Source organism: Macaca thibetana, chromosome 20 (genome assembly GCF_024542745.1).
Source record: "Macaca thibetana thibetana isolate TM-01 chromosome 20, ASM2454274v1, whole genome shotgun sequence".
NCBI classification, from domain to species: Eukaryota; Metazoa; Chordata; class Mammalia; order Primates; family Cercopithecidae; genus Macaca; species Macaca thibetana.
Genome location: NC_065597.1, coordinates 55,550,162 through 55,566,232, shown reverse-complemented (window position 1 = coordinate 55,566,232; position 16,071 = coordinate 55,550,162). Strand labels below are relative to the sequence as shown.

The following is a 16,071-nucleotide window of genomic DNA, read 5'->3' as shown; positions in this document are numbered from 1 at the left end:
TTATCAGATGTATGCTTTGCAAGCATTTTCTCCTATTCTGCAGTTTATCTCTTCATTATCATTTCATTTATTTAGCAGAAGCTTTTTAGCTTAATATAATCCCATCTATCTATTTCTGCTTTCGTTGTCTGTCATGTCTAAAAAAATCATTGCTTAGACTAATGCCATGGAGCTTTTCCCCTGTTTTCTTCTGGAAGTTTCACAGTTTCTGTCTAGAGTATTTATGGCTTTCTATATCTAAGAACACATCTATATCTAAAAACACATGCCTTTTCTTTCTTTTTCTTGTCTAATTGCTCTGGCTAGGACTTCTAGTGCAATGCTGAATGTAAATGGTGAGAGTGGACATCTTTGTCTTATTTTAAAGCTTAGAGGAAAAGCTTTCAGTTTGTTTTCCCCATTGAGTATGATTTTAGCCCTGGGTTTGTCATATATGGCCTTTATTGTGCTGAGGTATATTCCCTCTATACCTAAGTTGTTGAGAGATTTTTATCATTAAAGAGTATTGAATTTTCCAAATGCTTTTTTTGTGTCTATTGAAATAATCATATCGTTTTTGTCTTTCATTCTGTTAATGTGATGTATCACATTTATTGATTTGCATATGCTGAACCATCTGTGCATCCCTGGAATGAGTCCCACTTGATCATGGTCAATGATCCTTTTAATGTGCTGCTGAATTTGGTTTTCTATTATGTTGTTGAGGATTTTTGCATTTATGTTCATCAGGGATATTGGCTTATAGTTTTTTATGTGTTGTTGGGTCCTTGTCTGGTTTTAATATTAGGGTAATATTGGCCTTATGAGTTTGGAAGTATTCTTACCTCTTAAATTTTTTGAAACAGTTTGAGAACAATTGGTATTCATCCTTAAATCTTTGGTAGAATTTAGCACTAAAGCCACTAGGTCCTAGGCTTTTCTTTGGTAGGAGACTTTTTATTATTCAATCTACTGGCTCATTATTGGTCTGTTTAGATAGTGTGCTTTTTCATAATTCCGTCTTTGTAGGTTGCATGTGTCAAAGAATGCATACATTTTTCTATGTTATCAAATTTTTAAGGTATAATTGTTTATTATAGTGTCTCCTGATCCTTTGTATTAATGTGGTATCAAATATGTTTCCTTTTTCGTTTATAATTTTATTTCGATTTTCTCTCTTTTTTCTTAGTCTAGCTAGAGATTTGTCAGTTTTCTTAATCTTTTCAGAAAACCAACTTTTACTTCTGTGATTTTTTCCTGAACGCTGTGTTCCTCACAACGTGTAAGAGATTTGGCTGGGCGTGGTGCCTCATGCCTGTAATCCCAGCACTTTGGGAGGTTGAAGCTGGTGGATTATGAGGTCAGGTGATTGAGACCATCCTGGCCAATATGGTGAAACCCTGTCTCTACTAAAAATACAAAAAACTTAATAATAATAATCAGCCTGGCATGGTGGCACACACCTGTAGTCCCAGCTACTCAGGAGGCTGAGGCAGGGGAATCGCTTGAACACGGGAGGTGAAGTTTGCAGTGAGCCGAGATCATACCACTGCATTCCAGCCTGAGCAACAGAGTGAGACTCCATCTCAAAAAATAAATATATAAATAAATAAATAAATAAATAAATAAATAAATGACTAAGGTCAACAGATGCAGTCAATAACTTCAAATAAAAGCCACTTTTAATGCTAGCTTATAAAGCTGGGGTAGGAAAAAGATGATGCAACAAGATTCTCCAGTGATTGTTCCCCTACAGAACCATCAATTTGAATAACTATTCGCACACATGCACACAAAAAATACCTTCAGAAGAACTATAGAAATCAGATGAGAGATCACAGTACCTTATTATAGCACAATAATAAGAAAAAAATATTGAGGATGGTAGGAAGGACAGTTTTTTATTATCCACGTCACCCCTCTCTGAAGCTCAGAAAGCACAGGTGGAGAAAGATAACATTAGCTTGAGGGAAAGACGGAGAAATAAAAGGATGACTTTGTCTTAAACCTTAATAGCATGTCTGCTACAGTAAAACCCAGCAACGGGCAGACCTCCCCTGTCCCTAAATCTAAGTCAGTACCTGCAAATTGAGCAAACCTGCATCAGCACTAGGTAAGAACCCATAGTCCCTGCAAGGTGGATTCGATCTCCAGTCTGCATCAACACCAGCCAACCAACTATCCTGGGCTCTGGATAGTTCTCAGTGGCAGGCAGTCCTCAATGTCCACCACCTTCAGTCATGCCCCAGAGCTACATCAGCCTTAGCAGCCATGATATTCCAGCCAGGCACTGTGTTGACCATGGTGGTCCGGGCTTAGAGTGCCTTCTAGTTTTTCAGTGGCTTCAGCAATCTCAGGCTTAGGGACTACCCTAGGTGGCCTGCCCAGAATCTCTGTACAGAATTACTGTTGAAGCGTGTTCCTAGATGAAGCCAGTCAGGGAAGACTAGAATAAGTGCTTCTTCAAATGTGCAGACCTGCAACAACAAGGGTCATGAATAATCCAGCAAGCATGACATCACCAAATAGACAAAATAAAATGCCAATGACTGACCCTAAAGAAGGTGATATATGAACTGCCTGACAAAGAATTCACAATAATGGTTTTAAGGAAGCTCAGCAAACCCCCCCAAAAATACAAAATACAGAGAAACTGTCCAAAGAAATGAGAAAAACAATAACCAGAGCTAGGAATTTAATAGAGATATGGAAATAATTTTAAAAAAGAAATCCTGGACTTTAATAGCATCAACAGTATAATTGGTCAAGCAAAAGAAAGTCTGTGAACTTAAAGATAGGTTTTTGAGAATACATAGTCAGAGGAGGAAAAAGCAGAAAAGGGAATGAAGAGAACTTATGGAATTTATGGAAAGTGTTAAAGGGCAAATATTTAAGTCATGTGTTTAAAAAAAAGTGAAAAGAAAGACAAAGGAGTAGAAAGTGTATTTAAAGAAATAAGAGCAGAACACTTTTCAAACCTGGAGAAAAATATAAATATCCAAGTATAGGAAGGTCAAAGGTGTCTAACCAAATTGAATCCAAGTGAGGCTACGAGAGATCAATTTAAAAGACTGAAGAAAGAAAATAAAAAGAAGCAAGACCTTATGAGCAAGTACTAGCAGAAACCACAAACTATAGAATCAAACCTGCATATATTTCAGATTTATAATTTTTTAGAATAGAATGTAAAACATGTATGTTTAAAATATCTAAACAGAGTCTCAGAAATATGAGAAAATAATATAATACACACATATACACAAGTATTGGGATCCTTTTAGATTTGAAAAGATCTAAATAGAATCTTGAGAAATGAGAAAGAATTATAATTTAAATTAAGAATCAATAGATATTGTAGACAGTTGGCATGAGAATTAGTGATAAATGGAAAAACATTTCATGCTCATGGGTTGGAAGGATCAGTATCATAAAAATGGCCATACTGCCCAAAAAAATCTACAGATTCAACACTATTTCTATGAAACCACCAATGACATTCTTCTCAGAATTAGAAAAACTATTCTAAAACTCATATGGAACCAAAAAATAGCCTGATTAGCCAAAGCAATCCTAAACAAAAAGAACAAAGATGGGGAGGCATCACACTACCTGACTTCAAACTCTATTATAAAGCTATAGCAATCAAAACAGCATGGTATTGGTACAAAAACAGTCATATAGACCAATGGAACAGAATAACAAAAATAAAGCCACACACTTAAAATCATCTGATCTTTGGCAAGACCAACAAAAACAAGCAATGGGGAAACTCTTCCTTATTTAATAAATGATGCTGGGATAACTAGCTAGCCATATGCAGAAAATTGAAACTAGACCCCTACATTTCACCAGGTACAAATATTAAATAGATCAAAGGTTTAAATGTAAGACCTCAAACTATGAAAATCCTAGAAGACAAACTAGGAAAATCTCTTCTTGACATTGGCCTTGGCAAAGAATTTTCAGTTAAGTCCCCAAAAGCAATTGCAACAAAAACAAAAATTGACAAGTGGGATCTAATTAAACTAAAGAGCTTATGCACAGTAAAAGAAAATATCAACAGACAACCTACAAAGTGGGAGAAGATATTCACAAACTGTGCATCTGACAAAGGCCTAATATCCAGAATCTATAAGGAACTTAAACAAATTAAGAAGAAAATAATAATAATAGCCCCATTTAAAAAGGGCAAAGAACATGAACAGAAACTTCTTCAAAAGAAGACATTAGAAGCAGCTAACAAACATATTTTAAAAAACACTCAGCATCACTAATCATCAGAGAAATGCAAATCAAGACCACAATGTGACACCATCTCAAACTAGTCATAATGACTATTATCAAATGATCAAAAAGCAGCAGCTAGTGATTTCATAGAAAAAAGGGAATACTGTTAGTGGGAATATAAATTAATGCAGTCATTACAGAAAGCAATGTGGAGATTTATCAAAGAACTTAAAATAGAACTACTATTCAATTCAGCAAGTCCATTACTAGGTATATACCCAAAGGAAAAGAAATGATTCTACCAAAAAGACACATGCACTCGTATGTTCGTTGCAGTACTATTCACAATAGCAAAGACATGGAATCAACTAGGTGCCCATCAGTGGTAGACCGGATATAAAGAAAATGTACATATACACCATGGAATACTACACAGCCATAAAAAAAAGAATAAAATCATGTCCTTTGCAGCAACATGGATACAGTTGGAGGCCATAACTCTAAGCAAATTAACACAGGAAGAGAAAATCAAATACTACATGTTCTCATTTATAAGTGGGAGCTCAACATTGAGCATAAATGGACATAAACATGAGAAAATCGATACTGTAGACTACCAGAGTGGGGAGGGAGTGAAGGGGGCATGGGTTGAAAAACTGCCTATGCTGTACTGTGCTCACTGCCTGGGTGACGAGATCCATACCCTAAACCTCAGCATCACACAATATTCCCAGGTAATAGACCTGTACAGGTACCCCCTGTATCTAAAAAGCTAAAATTGTTAAAAATTCTTCAGAAATAATTGCAACAACTGATAACAAAAGAAATATACTTAATGTATCCCATAAGATTTTAAAAATGGAAAATATGAAAGCATGTTAAAAGTCATGGAAGACAGACATTCCAATGTACAGGCAAAAAGAGTTCAGAAAGAAATAATAGAAGACAAGGGGTTCATGTTTGGCTGAGAATTTCCAGAATTATTCAAAGACAAATCTTCAGTTTCAGAAGCTCACTGAATTGTTTTAAATTCTCACCTAGACACATCATTGTGAAATTTCAGAACACCAAGGCTGAAGAGATCTTTGAGGCAACCGGAGATAAAACTTAAATAGGCAGGTTAAAATATCCTGTGTAACCACTGAAAGAATATTTTTAAAGTATAACTTCTGAAACACATAAATACTAGCAATACAGAAGAAAAGAAAACTAAGTCACATCCAAAAGATGGGCGAAGGGAGAAAAATTGAAATAGAAAAGAATACATGGCAAAGCAATATGATGATAGTAATTAACCCAAATATATCATTAGCAAAATTAAATAGCAACAAAATATGCTCATTAAATAAACAAGATTGCATTCTGGATTCTCCCTGACCCCAAATTCTAGCTTCATGCATTTTACAGGAGGCATAGTTAAAAAAATAAAGACACAGAAAGTGCAAGAATGGCAAAGGATATAACAGGAAAAATACAAAAATAAAACAGTAGTGACTGAAAATAACCATTTTCATATCTAATTTTTGCCACGTGTATTTTTTTAACCAATCTTACAAGAGGTTTATCAATCTTGTTAGTCTTTTCAAAAAATAAGCTTTCAACTTTGTTGATTTTTTATTGCATTTTTAAAAATAAAATCTATTAAGAGAAAAAATATTTTTAACATTAAAAATTACTAGAGACAAAGAGGTTTACAACATGATAGCAGATTCAATTCAGCATGAAGTTATAAGAATTCCAAATTTTCACTTATATACCAATATAATGTAGACATATATATAGTCAAAATAACCAGTTGGAATAATAGGCAGACACACAACATTACAGAAGGAGATTTGAACATACCTCTCTTGTAACTGATGGATAAAGCAGTGGGGAAAATCAATGAATGTTATATATTGAACAGTACAGTTAATAAACTTGCGTTAATGGACATACACAGAATATAGATTCCCAAATCATGTTTTCAAACACATAAGTCTCAGAAACTGACCCAGATGATACATCATGAAAATTAATATGTAATGATGTATTTACTGACCATTAGGCAATTAAATTAAAAATGAGTAACAAAATGATAACTAGAAACAGAACACAAAATCGAGAATTTTAAAACACATTTTAATAGTTAATGGGCCAAAGAGAGAATCATAACAGAAATTAGAAAATATTTAGAACTGAAGAGAAATTTAAATACTCTGAAGCAAATGAGTTATTGGAGGAAATTTTATACCTTTAACTGCTAACATTAAAAAGCCTGAAACTTAACTAACATACTATCTAATTTAAATAGTTAGAAAAATAAGAGCCTAACAAATTCAAAGAAAGTGTAAAGAATGAACAAATAAAAGTAAAATTTAACCAAACAGAAAATGGGGCCGGGCGTGGTCGCTCACGCCTATAATCCCAGCAATTTGGGAGGCCGAGGCGGGTAGATCACCTGATGTCAAGAGTTCAAGACCAGCCTGGCCAACTTGGCAAAACAATACAAAATTAGCCAGGCGTGGTGGCGGGTGCCTGTAATCCCAGCTACTCGGGAGGCTGAGACAGGAAGAATTACTTAAATATATATATTTATATAGCTGTTATATAAATATATATTTGTATGTATATTTGTATAGCTGTTATAACATTGAAATCTAAGAAGATATGACAACTTTAGGCCAACAAATGTGAAAAATTTAAACAAATTGTTACATTTCTAAAAAATACACTTCACTAAATATGATTTAGAAGAATTAGAAAATTTAATTTGTACTTAAGTATTCAAGTAATTAAATTAATAGTTACAATTATTTCTACAAAGAAAGCACAAGGCCTAGATGGCTTTACTACTGAGTTCTATATATCCTTCCAGTTAGCACATAAAAACATAAGATGCTGCTTCTTAACTCCTCCTATGAGATGAGCAAAAGCCCCATGCCATAACCTGGCAAAATCATCACAAACTATTCTCATCCATGAATATAGATTCAAAAAATTCTGAACAAAATATTAGCAAATTGAATCTAGGAAGTTTACTTTTATATTAAAATATCTATCAACAAAATTCCCATTTTAAGGGATTAATGAGGAAACATAAAAATCTTAATAAATACAAATAGATCGTTGCTACATAGTAAAAAAAAAAATTTAGTAAACCAGGATTAAGAGGAAGAAAAGTTGCTGAGCTTTATAATGGACATATGCATGTACAGAGACCTATAGCAAATATAGTATGCAGTACTGGCTCTTCAAAAGCATTTCCTTTAAAAATGGGGAACTAGATGAGGATGACAGCTATTGCCACTTCTGTTAAACATTATACATCAGTCTTAATTCCATTCTGTAATATAGAAAAGTTATTAAAGTGTGTATAGACTGAAAATAAACTACCATTAGTCAAAAATGCTATAAAATCTGAGGAAGTGTTACCGAAGTATAAGAACAGATGTGCCGAGGCAAGCCAAAGAAGCACGTATTAAATATGGTCCTCCCTAGAATTCTTTAGAGAGGATTTATAGGGTATTTCCATAATGATGTAAAGTTCTATTGGACAGTGCTAGTCTATAGGGTTAGCCCTTGATATTTTTTGCATCTGTACAAAAAGCCAATATCCAGAATTATTCATTCTGTGTCAATTATTTTTCTCTATATCAAGTTAAGATCTACTTAGGACTCATATCAAGTTAAGATCGACTTGCCATAATTTTAGCGTTTGAGGGTTCACGTCTTGGCCATCTCTCCCTGCTCAAAGTGTTTTATGAGAACTTTTTGTTTAGACCTGTCTTTTGTCCTCTTCCCAAATGTATGAATGCATTATCAAAATTCTACACTGGAAATTCCTAAATTAAACATGTTCATATCCCCAGGAACTTAGTCTCTAATTACTTATATGCACTTCGTTCTTTGGAAAGACATTAATTAACTTATCAGCTTGTTTCTTTGAAATTTTCTTGAATGCTCAAATGTTTCAGAATTTGCCCTATCCATTCTCTACTGTTGAATTCTAGCCTCTATCTCCTGGCTGTACTTTACTCCCTTAATCAATTCATGTTAGAAGTGTTGAAAAATAGCCACTAGTGACTTCCTGACCCTATCAAGTGCCAGGAAGACTTATATGGATACCCACTTCACCAAAAATACTTCAGAATTCTATAATCGTCAGCACAAACTTTGTCACTGATGGCAGTGGCCACTCCAGACAGCCACTGGAATGTTCTTCAAAGATAATCGTCTGGTTTTCAATTTTCTGAGCTTGATTTGATCATCACTGGAGGATTTGTTGTCCTGGGGATAGTTGATTTCCTGTAATATAACCTAATCTTATCTTTTCAGAAAAGCTAACCAACATCTCAAACACCACCAGAACCGTCGTACGTAATTCATTGCAGCTCTTTCCCAATTACAACCTTGCAAAGTGCGTTAGTCAGTATACAACTATCTACGACGTGAAGATATTGTGCACCACCTTAAAGAAGCATCCTGTCCACCTAAATTGTAGCAAAGCAAGTAAGTACCTCAGGGTCCCTAAGTCTAGCAAATTAGCTTCAGGTTCATGCTGTAAAACATGTGGGGAATCTGCCCTTCCTTCATCGGAGAGCGTCAGGACACATGTTTGGTACATAAGTCCTTTTACAACGCTGGAAAAAACCTCCTTAAATATAATAAAGCCTCAGTCTGGGTGCGGTGGTTCACGCCTGTAATCCCAGCACTTTGGGAGGTCAAGGTGGGCGGATCACCTGAGGTCAGGAGTTCGAGAGCAGCCTGGCCAACATAGAGAAACCCCGTCTCTACTAAAAATACAAATATTAGCCGGGCATGATGGTGCACACCTGTAATCTCAGCTACTCAGGAGGCTGAGGCAGGAGAATCTCTTGAACCCAGGAGGCAGAGGTTGCAGTGAGCCAAGATCGTGCCACTGCACTCCATCCTGGGCAACAGCCAGACTCCATCTCAAAAAACCAAACCAAAACAAATAAATATAATAAAGCCTCAAAAGCAAATCCAGGGTAAGTTTAAAGTGGTCTTCAGATATACAATAAGAAGTACTAATAATCAACCATGTACTAACTTTACCCGCGTTATTGTAAGTCTTCACAACAATCTCAAGTTACCTGTTTTTATACTCATTTGAGGAAAATGACTGTGTGTCGTACAGCTCTTATGGTCCAGACTGGGATTCAAAGTTTTTTTCTTCCACTGCATAATGCATTCCCATAAGGAAGGATTTGTTCTGTCTTCACCGTTTTTATTTAATACTGTTTAGTGGTTATTAGTTTAAAAGTGTTGCAACTATGTTGCTCATTTTATTCCTATGTATCTTTTGATGCTATTATAAATGATATGACTTTTTGACTGTCATTTTTGTTTGTTGCTGATATAGAGAAATACAGTTGAAAAAGTTCATTTTCTGTATATTATTGAACTTGTAAAATTATTTTAATAATTTAGGTGTATATTTTTTATTTTAATGGATGTATTCAAAGCAGCTGCTAATAACGTATTTATTTTCCAATCCATGTACACTTATTTTTTGTTCTTGACCCCCTGCTTTGTCAAAGACACGTAGTTCAAATTTAATCAAATTGGTCATCATAGACCTTCAGTTTCGTTTCAATTTAAAAGATAACATTATAATATTTTACTATCAAGAATGATGTTTTCTATAGAAACCTTTTATCAGAATCGAGAAGTTTCTTTCTATTCTGTGTTTAGTTTATTTAATTATGAATACATGTTCAATCTTAACAGGTGTTTTTTACTGCTTCTGTTGAACTTTTCTTCTTTGTTCTCTTGAATGACATATTTATTCCATTGAACTACATGGTGAATTATACAAGCTGAATTTGCAATGGTACATGATAACAAATCAAGTAATAAATTAGGTAAAGCAAGCATTATTGTGATATATTAAATGTTATATATTGTGGATTAAGTTCACTAATATTAATTAAGGATTCTTGTGTCTATGTCTATTAAAAAGATTAACCTAAAATTATTGGGAATTTTTAGTGAAATACTTACCAACCTTTGGTATAAAAATTAAACAGGATGGGCATGGTGGCTCATGCCTGTAATTCCAGCACTTTGGGAAACCAAGGCAGGTGGATCACCTGAGGTCAGGAGTTTGAGTCCAGCCTGGCCAACATGGTGAAATCCTGTCTCTACTAAAAATACAAAAATTAGCTGGGCGTCGTGTTGCACGCCTGTAATCCCAGCTACTTGGGAAGCTGAGGCACAACTATCGCTTGAATGTGGAAGGCGGAGGTTGCAGTGAGCCGAGATCATCCCACTGCACTCCAGCCTGGGCAACAGAGTGAGACTCCATCTCAAAAAAATAAATAAATAAACTTTATAAAATAAAAAATAAAGTAAGAAGTGCTTCCTATTTTTTATTTGCTCAAAGATTTTGTGTATCTACCAACGTATCTTCTTAAATGTTTGGTGTTATTTCCTCTTAAATAGGGTGTAATTCATATGTGAAGTTAATTATGCATAGAGATTGTCCTTTGGGGAGGTTTTTAATTGTTCACATTTCTAAGTGAGAATTATTTGGGTATCTTATTAATAATCTGGGTGAGGAGTTGTTAGTTGAGTTTTACAGGACCATTTCACTCCATCTAAATTTTCCAGTTTATTGGAATACATTTATTCGCAATACCTTATGGTCTTTTTAACATCTGTAGGATTAATAATGATGTCTCCATTTTCATTTCTGTCTAATTTTTGCCACTTGTGTTTTTTTAAACAGTCTTAAAAGAAGTTTATCAACTTGTTAGTCTTCAAAAAATAAGTTTTCAATTTTCTTGATTTTTTATTGCATTTTTAAAAATTTATTTTCTACATTATTTTCTTCTTCTACATTCTAAATTTGGGGGATTAATTCTCTAACATCACAAGATGAGCCCTTAGATTGTTTATTGTCACTCTGCATTCTTTTTGTGACTAGAATGTATCTTAGTGTGCTTGGAGGGATTGGCATTTTTTCTACTTAGATGCTCTAAGCTTCTAACATCTGTGATTTGATGTCTCATTACTTTTGGAAGATTGTCATTCTTGGGAAGACAAAATTTCTGGGAAAAGTCAGGACAATTTGGAAGATAGAATTGTCCCTTGGAGACTTGAGATGTAGAAAGAAGGAAACATACAGCATAAGTTAAGGGTCCCGAAGAACCAAAAGGCTATCAGGAAATCAGAAAACTGTATCCACACTACCACCACCACCCCATCACACCCTCGCCAGTAAAAAGACATTTACATGTAAAGAAACTATATTTCACTCTACCAACAGAAATAGCTGTCATAAACCAAGCAACCGTGTCATCTTCTCAAACCATTATCACCATTTCATAGAATTACTGTTTTTGATGGTCCATGAGAATTCACAGTTCACACCAGAAAGAGGTAGGATACATTTATACAAAGTATGAAAGGAGGACAAAAAGGAATAAAAACAGTGCACATGACAAAATAACCTTTAAAAAACACAAAGGCATCATACTTACGAATACACCTATGGTGGGGGCAGAAAATGTGTCAAAATGTTAGCAATGTTGATACTATGCAGAGGGAACAGTGTTTATTTTATTACTATTATTTCGATTTCACTTTATGTTTGAGAATTTTAGAAATAAGGAGAAAATGGCTTCAGACAACTATATGAGAGTACGATACTGTTTTTATAAAGCTCAAATTTAGAAATTAAACTATTGGTAGTGCATACATGTAAAGATCAACTTGTATGTAATTAACACAGGAAATCAGAACACAATTCATCATAGCAGTTACCTGTGGAGAATAGAAAAGTGAAGGATCACATAAGTATTCTGTTTACAATATTTGTAAACTTTTCATTTAGAGGCTTGGCTTATAGATGCCATTATGATATTATTCTTAAAATTTATAAATAAGGCCAGGTGCCGTGGCTCATGCCTGTAATCCTAGCACTTTAGGAGGCTGAGGTGGGCAGATTACTTTAGGTCAGGTGTTCGAGACCACCCTGGCCAATGTGGTGAAACTCTGTCTCTACTAAAAATACAAAAATTAGCCGGGTGTGGTGGCATGCACCCAGCTATTCAAGAGGCTGAGACAGGAGAATTGCTTGAACCTGGAAGGCAGAGGTTGCAGTGAGCCAAGATCGTGCTACTGCACTCCAGCCTGGGTGATAGAGTGAGACTCGGTCTCAAAAAAAAAAATATATATATATATATGCATAAATATTATACCATATAGTCTTTGATATGAGTCAAGTATTTTTAAAACATAATTCTAAAGTATGAGAAATGTAAAAGATGAAATAATAGTAGATATAATGGTCTACCCAGAAATCTGAAATAATCCCCTAATGAACTATTAGATTCTATAATAATTAATGTGGTTGCTGAACTCAGAATAAATACAAACATAAAATTCAATTGCATTTCTATACATCAATGACAAAGACTTATAAAATGTGATTCCGAAAAAGGGAGAGTTCAGTGGCCAAAACTAGAACAGTTTGAGCAACAAAATAAGGTAGTACTGGATTATAACCCAAAATATAACAAATAATATCTGTAAGTCTATTTTGATTTATTAAAGTAATTCTGATATTTAGTTTGACATCTATTTAAATGATGTTCAAATATATCTATTCGAATTCAAATATATAATTTATAGTATATAAAGGGAGAAGAAAGGAAAAACTTTATAGCAGAGAAAACTGAAAAACACCACCTCAATCAAGTGACCAAGAGCAACGTCAGCAGTAAATAATTCGCTTTGAGTGTATGGAGCTCTCCTTTTAAATATGATAAAGATTGAATTTTACCTTTGCGGTATTCCTTCCAAAAACCCATAACCTCATTCTAATCATGAAAAAAACCTCATATAGATCCCAATTGAGGGTCTCCCAGATCGTATTCTACAAAATACCTGACCCCCAGTACTCCTCAAAAATGTCAATGCCATTAAAAATAAGAAAAATCCAAGAAACTATCACAGCCAAGAGGAACCTAAAAGACATGGCTATTAAATGTAATGTGGTATCTGGATTGGAGCATGGAACAGAAAAAGGACATTATATTTTAAAAACTAGGAAATCTGAATAAATTAGGTACATTAGTTATAATAATGTATTAATGTTCATTAATTGTAACATGTATCTTACTAGTATATGTTATTAGAGATACTGGGTACCAGATATATGGAGCTCTCTACTCTCTTTACAATTTTTCTGTAAATCTAAAACTATTCTAAAATATCCTTTTTTAAAACAAGGAGAGGAGAGTTTATAATTTTCTTATAACAGGATTTTTTTTTTTTTTTTTTTGAGATGGAGTCTTGCTCTGTCATCCAGTCTGGAGTGCAATGGCCCTATCTCAGCTCACTGCAACCTCTGCCTCCCGGGTTCAAGTGATTCTCCTGCCTCAGCCTCCCAAGTAGCTAGGATTACAGGTGCCAGCCACCACACCTGGCTAATTTTTGTATTTTTAGTAGGGACGAGGTTTCACCATGTTGTCCAGGCTGGTCTCAAAGCCCTGACCTCAGGTGATCCGCATGCCTCGGCCTCCCAAATTGTTGGTATTACAGGCGTGAGCCACTGTGCCAGGCTATCATTTTCTTATAACATGAATTCTGTGCCTTTTATTCATGAACTTTCCAAGAAAGTTTTACAAGTGTCAGCTAATGGTCAGTTTTACATTGTTTAAAAGCGAGTGTGTCTTCTTTTCCAAGAGTATTTGTACTTTAAAGCTTTCTTCTAATTAGCAACTTGAGATTTCACATTTCTGAAAGGATTTGGGATATATTGTTCATAGTAAGCAATGATTATTAGACATATAAATAAATATATTAATATACATATGCTTACTTAATTACCATGCATTATGTTACTGAAGGTGATCTTCAAAATTTATTGTTCAAATGGCATTTTTGTAGCAGGATAAGTACTTCTCACACTAAATACCTTGTCTCAATTTAGTCTAATATTTGATTTTATACTATATTTTTTCTTTGTTGTTTTCCGAGTTCTTGTTCATTCATAGTATCAATGTTGTGCACTAAGATGAGCTGTCTTGCATTTTCTTTTTTGCCAATTTCAGATACTGAGAAGAATATTTATTCTTTGAAAGAGCCTATGATTGGAAAGTATTTGATTGACATGAGTACTGCAGGCTTTATTTTCCTTGTGTTGATTTTCTTTTGGGAGACTACTTCATGGAGACTAAGAACATTCCTCAATCAATACATTTACTTTGGTATCTACAAGCGATACAGGAAAGTAAGTACTCAAGTGTGGAATAATTTAAAAACAACTCTAAGAGAATTGAAAATTAGGTCTGAGAGGTATGTATCTATATACTGTTACCTTAGCCAGCCTGGTGGCATGCTTCTGTGGTCCCAGCTACTCAGGAAGCTTGGAAGTTATTTGATGAAAGAAAAATCTGTGTCTACAAGATTGCATTTTCTTTTTTTTTTTTTTAATTTATTTATTATTATTATCCTTTAAGTTCTAGGGTACATGTGCATACACACACTGGGGCCTATCATGGGGAGGGGGGAGGGGGGAGGGATTGCATTGGGAGTTATACCTGATGTAAATGACGAGTTGATGGGTGCTGACGAGATTGTATTTTCTTAACCTATATTGAGATAGAATTACCTCCACTAAATTGCATTCTTTTTGTTGGTCATTTCAAAGGTCCAGATTTTGTCTTTATGAATTTTCTCTAATGCTGACTATTTTCTATTTCACTGATAATCTAATTCTTTTTCATGGCTGAAAAGTACTCCATTGTGCATAAGTATCATATTTTGTTTATCCATTCATTCATTGATGGGTAGTTAGGTTACTTTAGAATCTTGGGTATTGTGAATAGCATGCCTGCTATGGGTCTGTCACGTACGGCTTTTATTATGTTGAGGTATCTATACTCATTTTTTAGGGTTTTTATCATGAATGGATGTTGAATTTTATCAAATGTTTTTTCAGCATCAATTGAAATGATTATATAGTTTTTGTCCTTCATTATGTTGATATGATGTACCACATTGATTGGTTTCTGTATCTTAAACCATCCTTGCATCCCTGGGAGAAATCCTACTTGGACATGATAAAATTATCTTTGTAATGTATTGTTGAATTCAGTTTGCTAGTATTTTGTTGAGAATTCTTGCATCAGTATTCATCAGGGATATTGGTCTGTTGTCTTCTTTCTTTTTTTATGTATCTTTTTCTGATTTTTATTACTGCCTTAATTTCATTGTTTACACAAAGTCGTTCAGGAGCAGATTATTTAATTTTCATTTAATTGTAAGGTTTTGAGCAATCTTCTTCATATTGATATCTATTTTTATTGCACTATGGTCCAAAAGTGTGGTTGGTATGATTTTGTGGGGTTTTTTTTATAATATGTTAAAGACTGTTTTATGGCTGGTTGTGTGGTCAATTTTAGAGTATGTGCTATGCACAGATAAGAAGAATGTATGTTCTGTTTTTGAGTAGAGAGTTCTGTGGGTGTCATTTAGATTCATATGGTCAATGTCGAGTTCAGGTCCTGAATATCTTTGTTAATATTTTGCCTCCATGATTTGTCTAATACTGTCAGTGAGGTGTTGAAGTCTCCAACTATTATTGTGTGGTTATTTAAGCCTCTTTGTGGTCTCCAAGAATTTGCTTTATGAATCTGGGTGTTCCTGTGTTGGGTGCATACATATTTAGGATAGTTAGGTCTTCATGTTGAATTGAACCCTTTGCCATTATGTAATGCCCTTCTTTGTCTTTTTTGATCTTTGTTGGTTTAAAATCTGTTTTGTGTGAAATTAGAATAGCAACCCTTCTTTTTTTCTGTTTTCCATTTGCTTAGCTTTTTCTCCATCTCTTTACTTTAAGCCTGTAAGTAT

At 34.3% G+C, this 16,071-nt stretch overlaps 1 protein-coding gene across 4 annotated transcripts in view; it reads left to right on the top strand.

The window, feature by feature from the left end:
• The window catches only part of LOC126944488 (phospholipid-transporting ATPase ABCA3-like), a 179,919-nt gene that overhangs the window by 133,325 nt on the left and 30,523 nt on the right, over positions 1 to 16,071 (top strand). For all 4 annotated transcript variants that reach the window (XM_050774024.1, XM_050774026.1, XM_050774023.1 and 1 more), the window contains 2 exons: positions 8,524 to 8,697; positions 14,271 to 14,449. In XM_050774024.1, the coding sequence (XP_050629981.1) occupies positions 8,524 to 8,697; positions 14,271 to 14,449 (353 nt within the window). The remainder of the gene's footprint in view (positions 1 to 8,523; positions 8,698 to 14,270; positions 14,450 to 16,071) is intronic.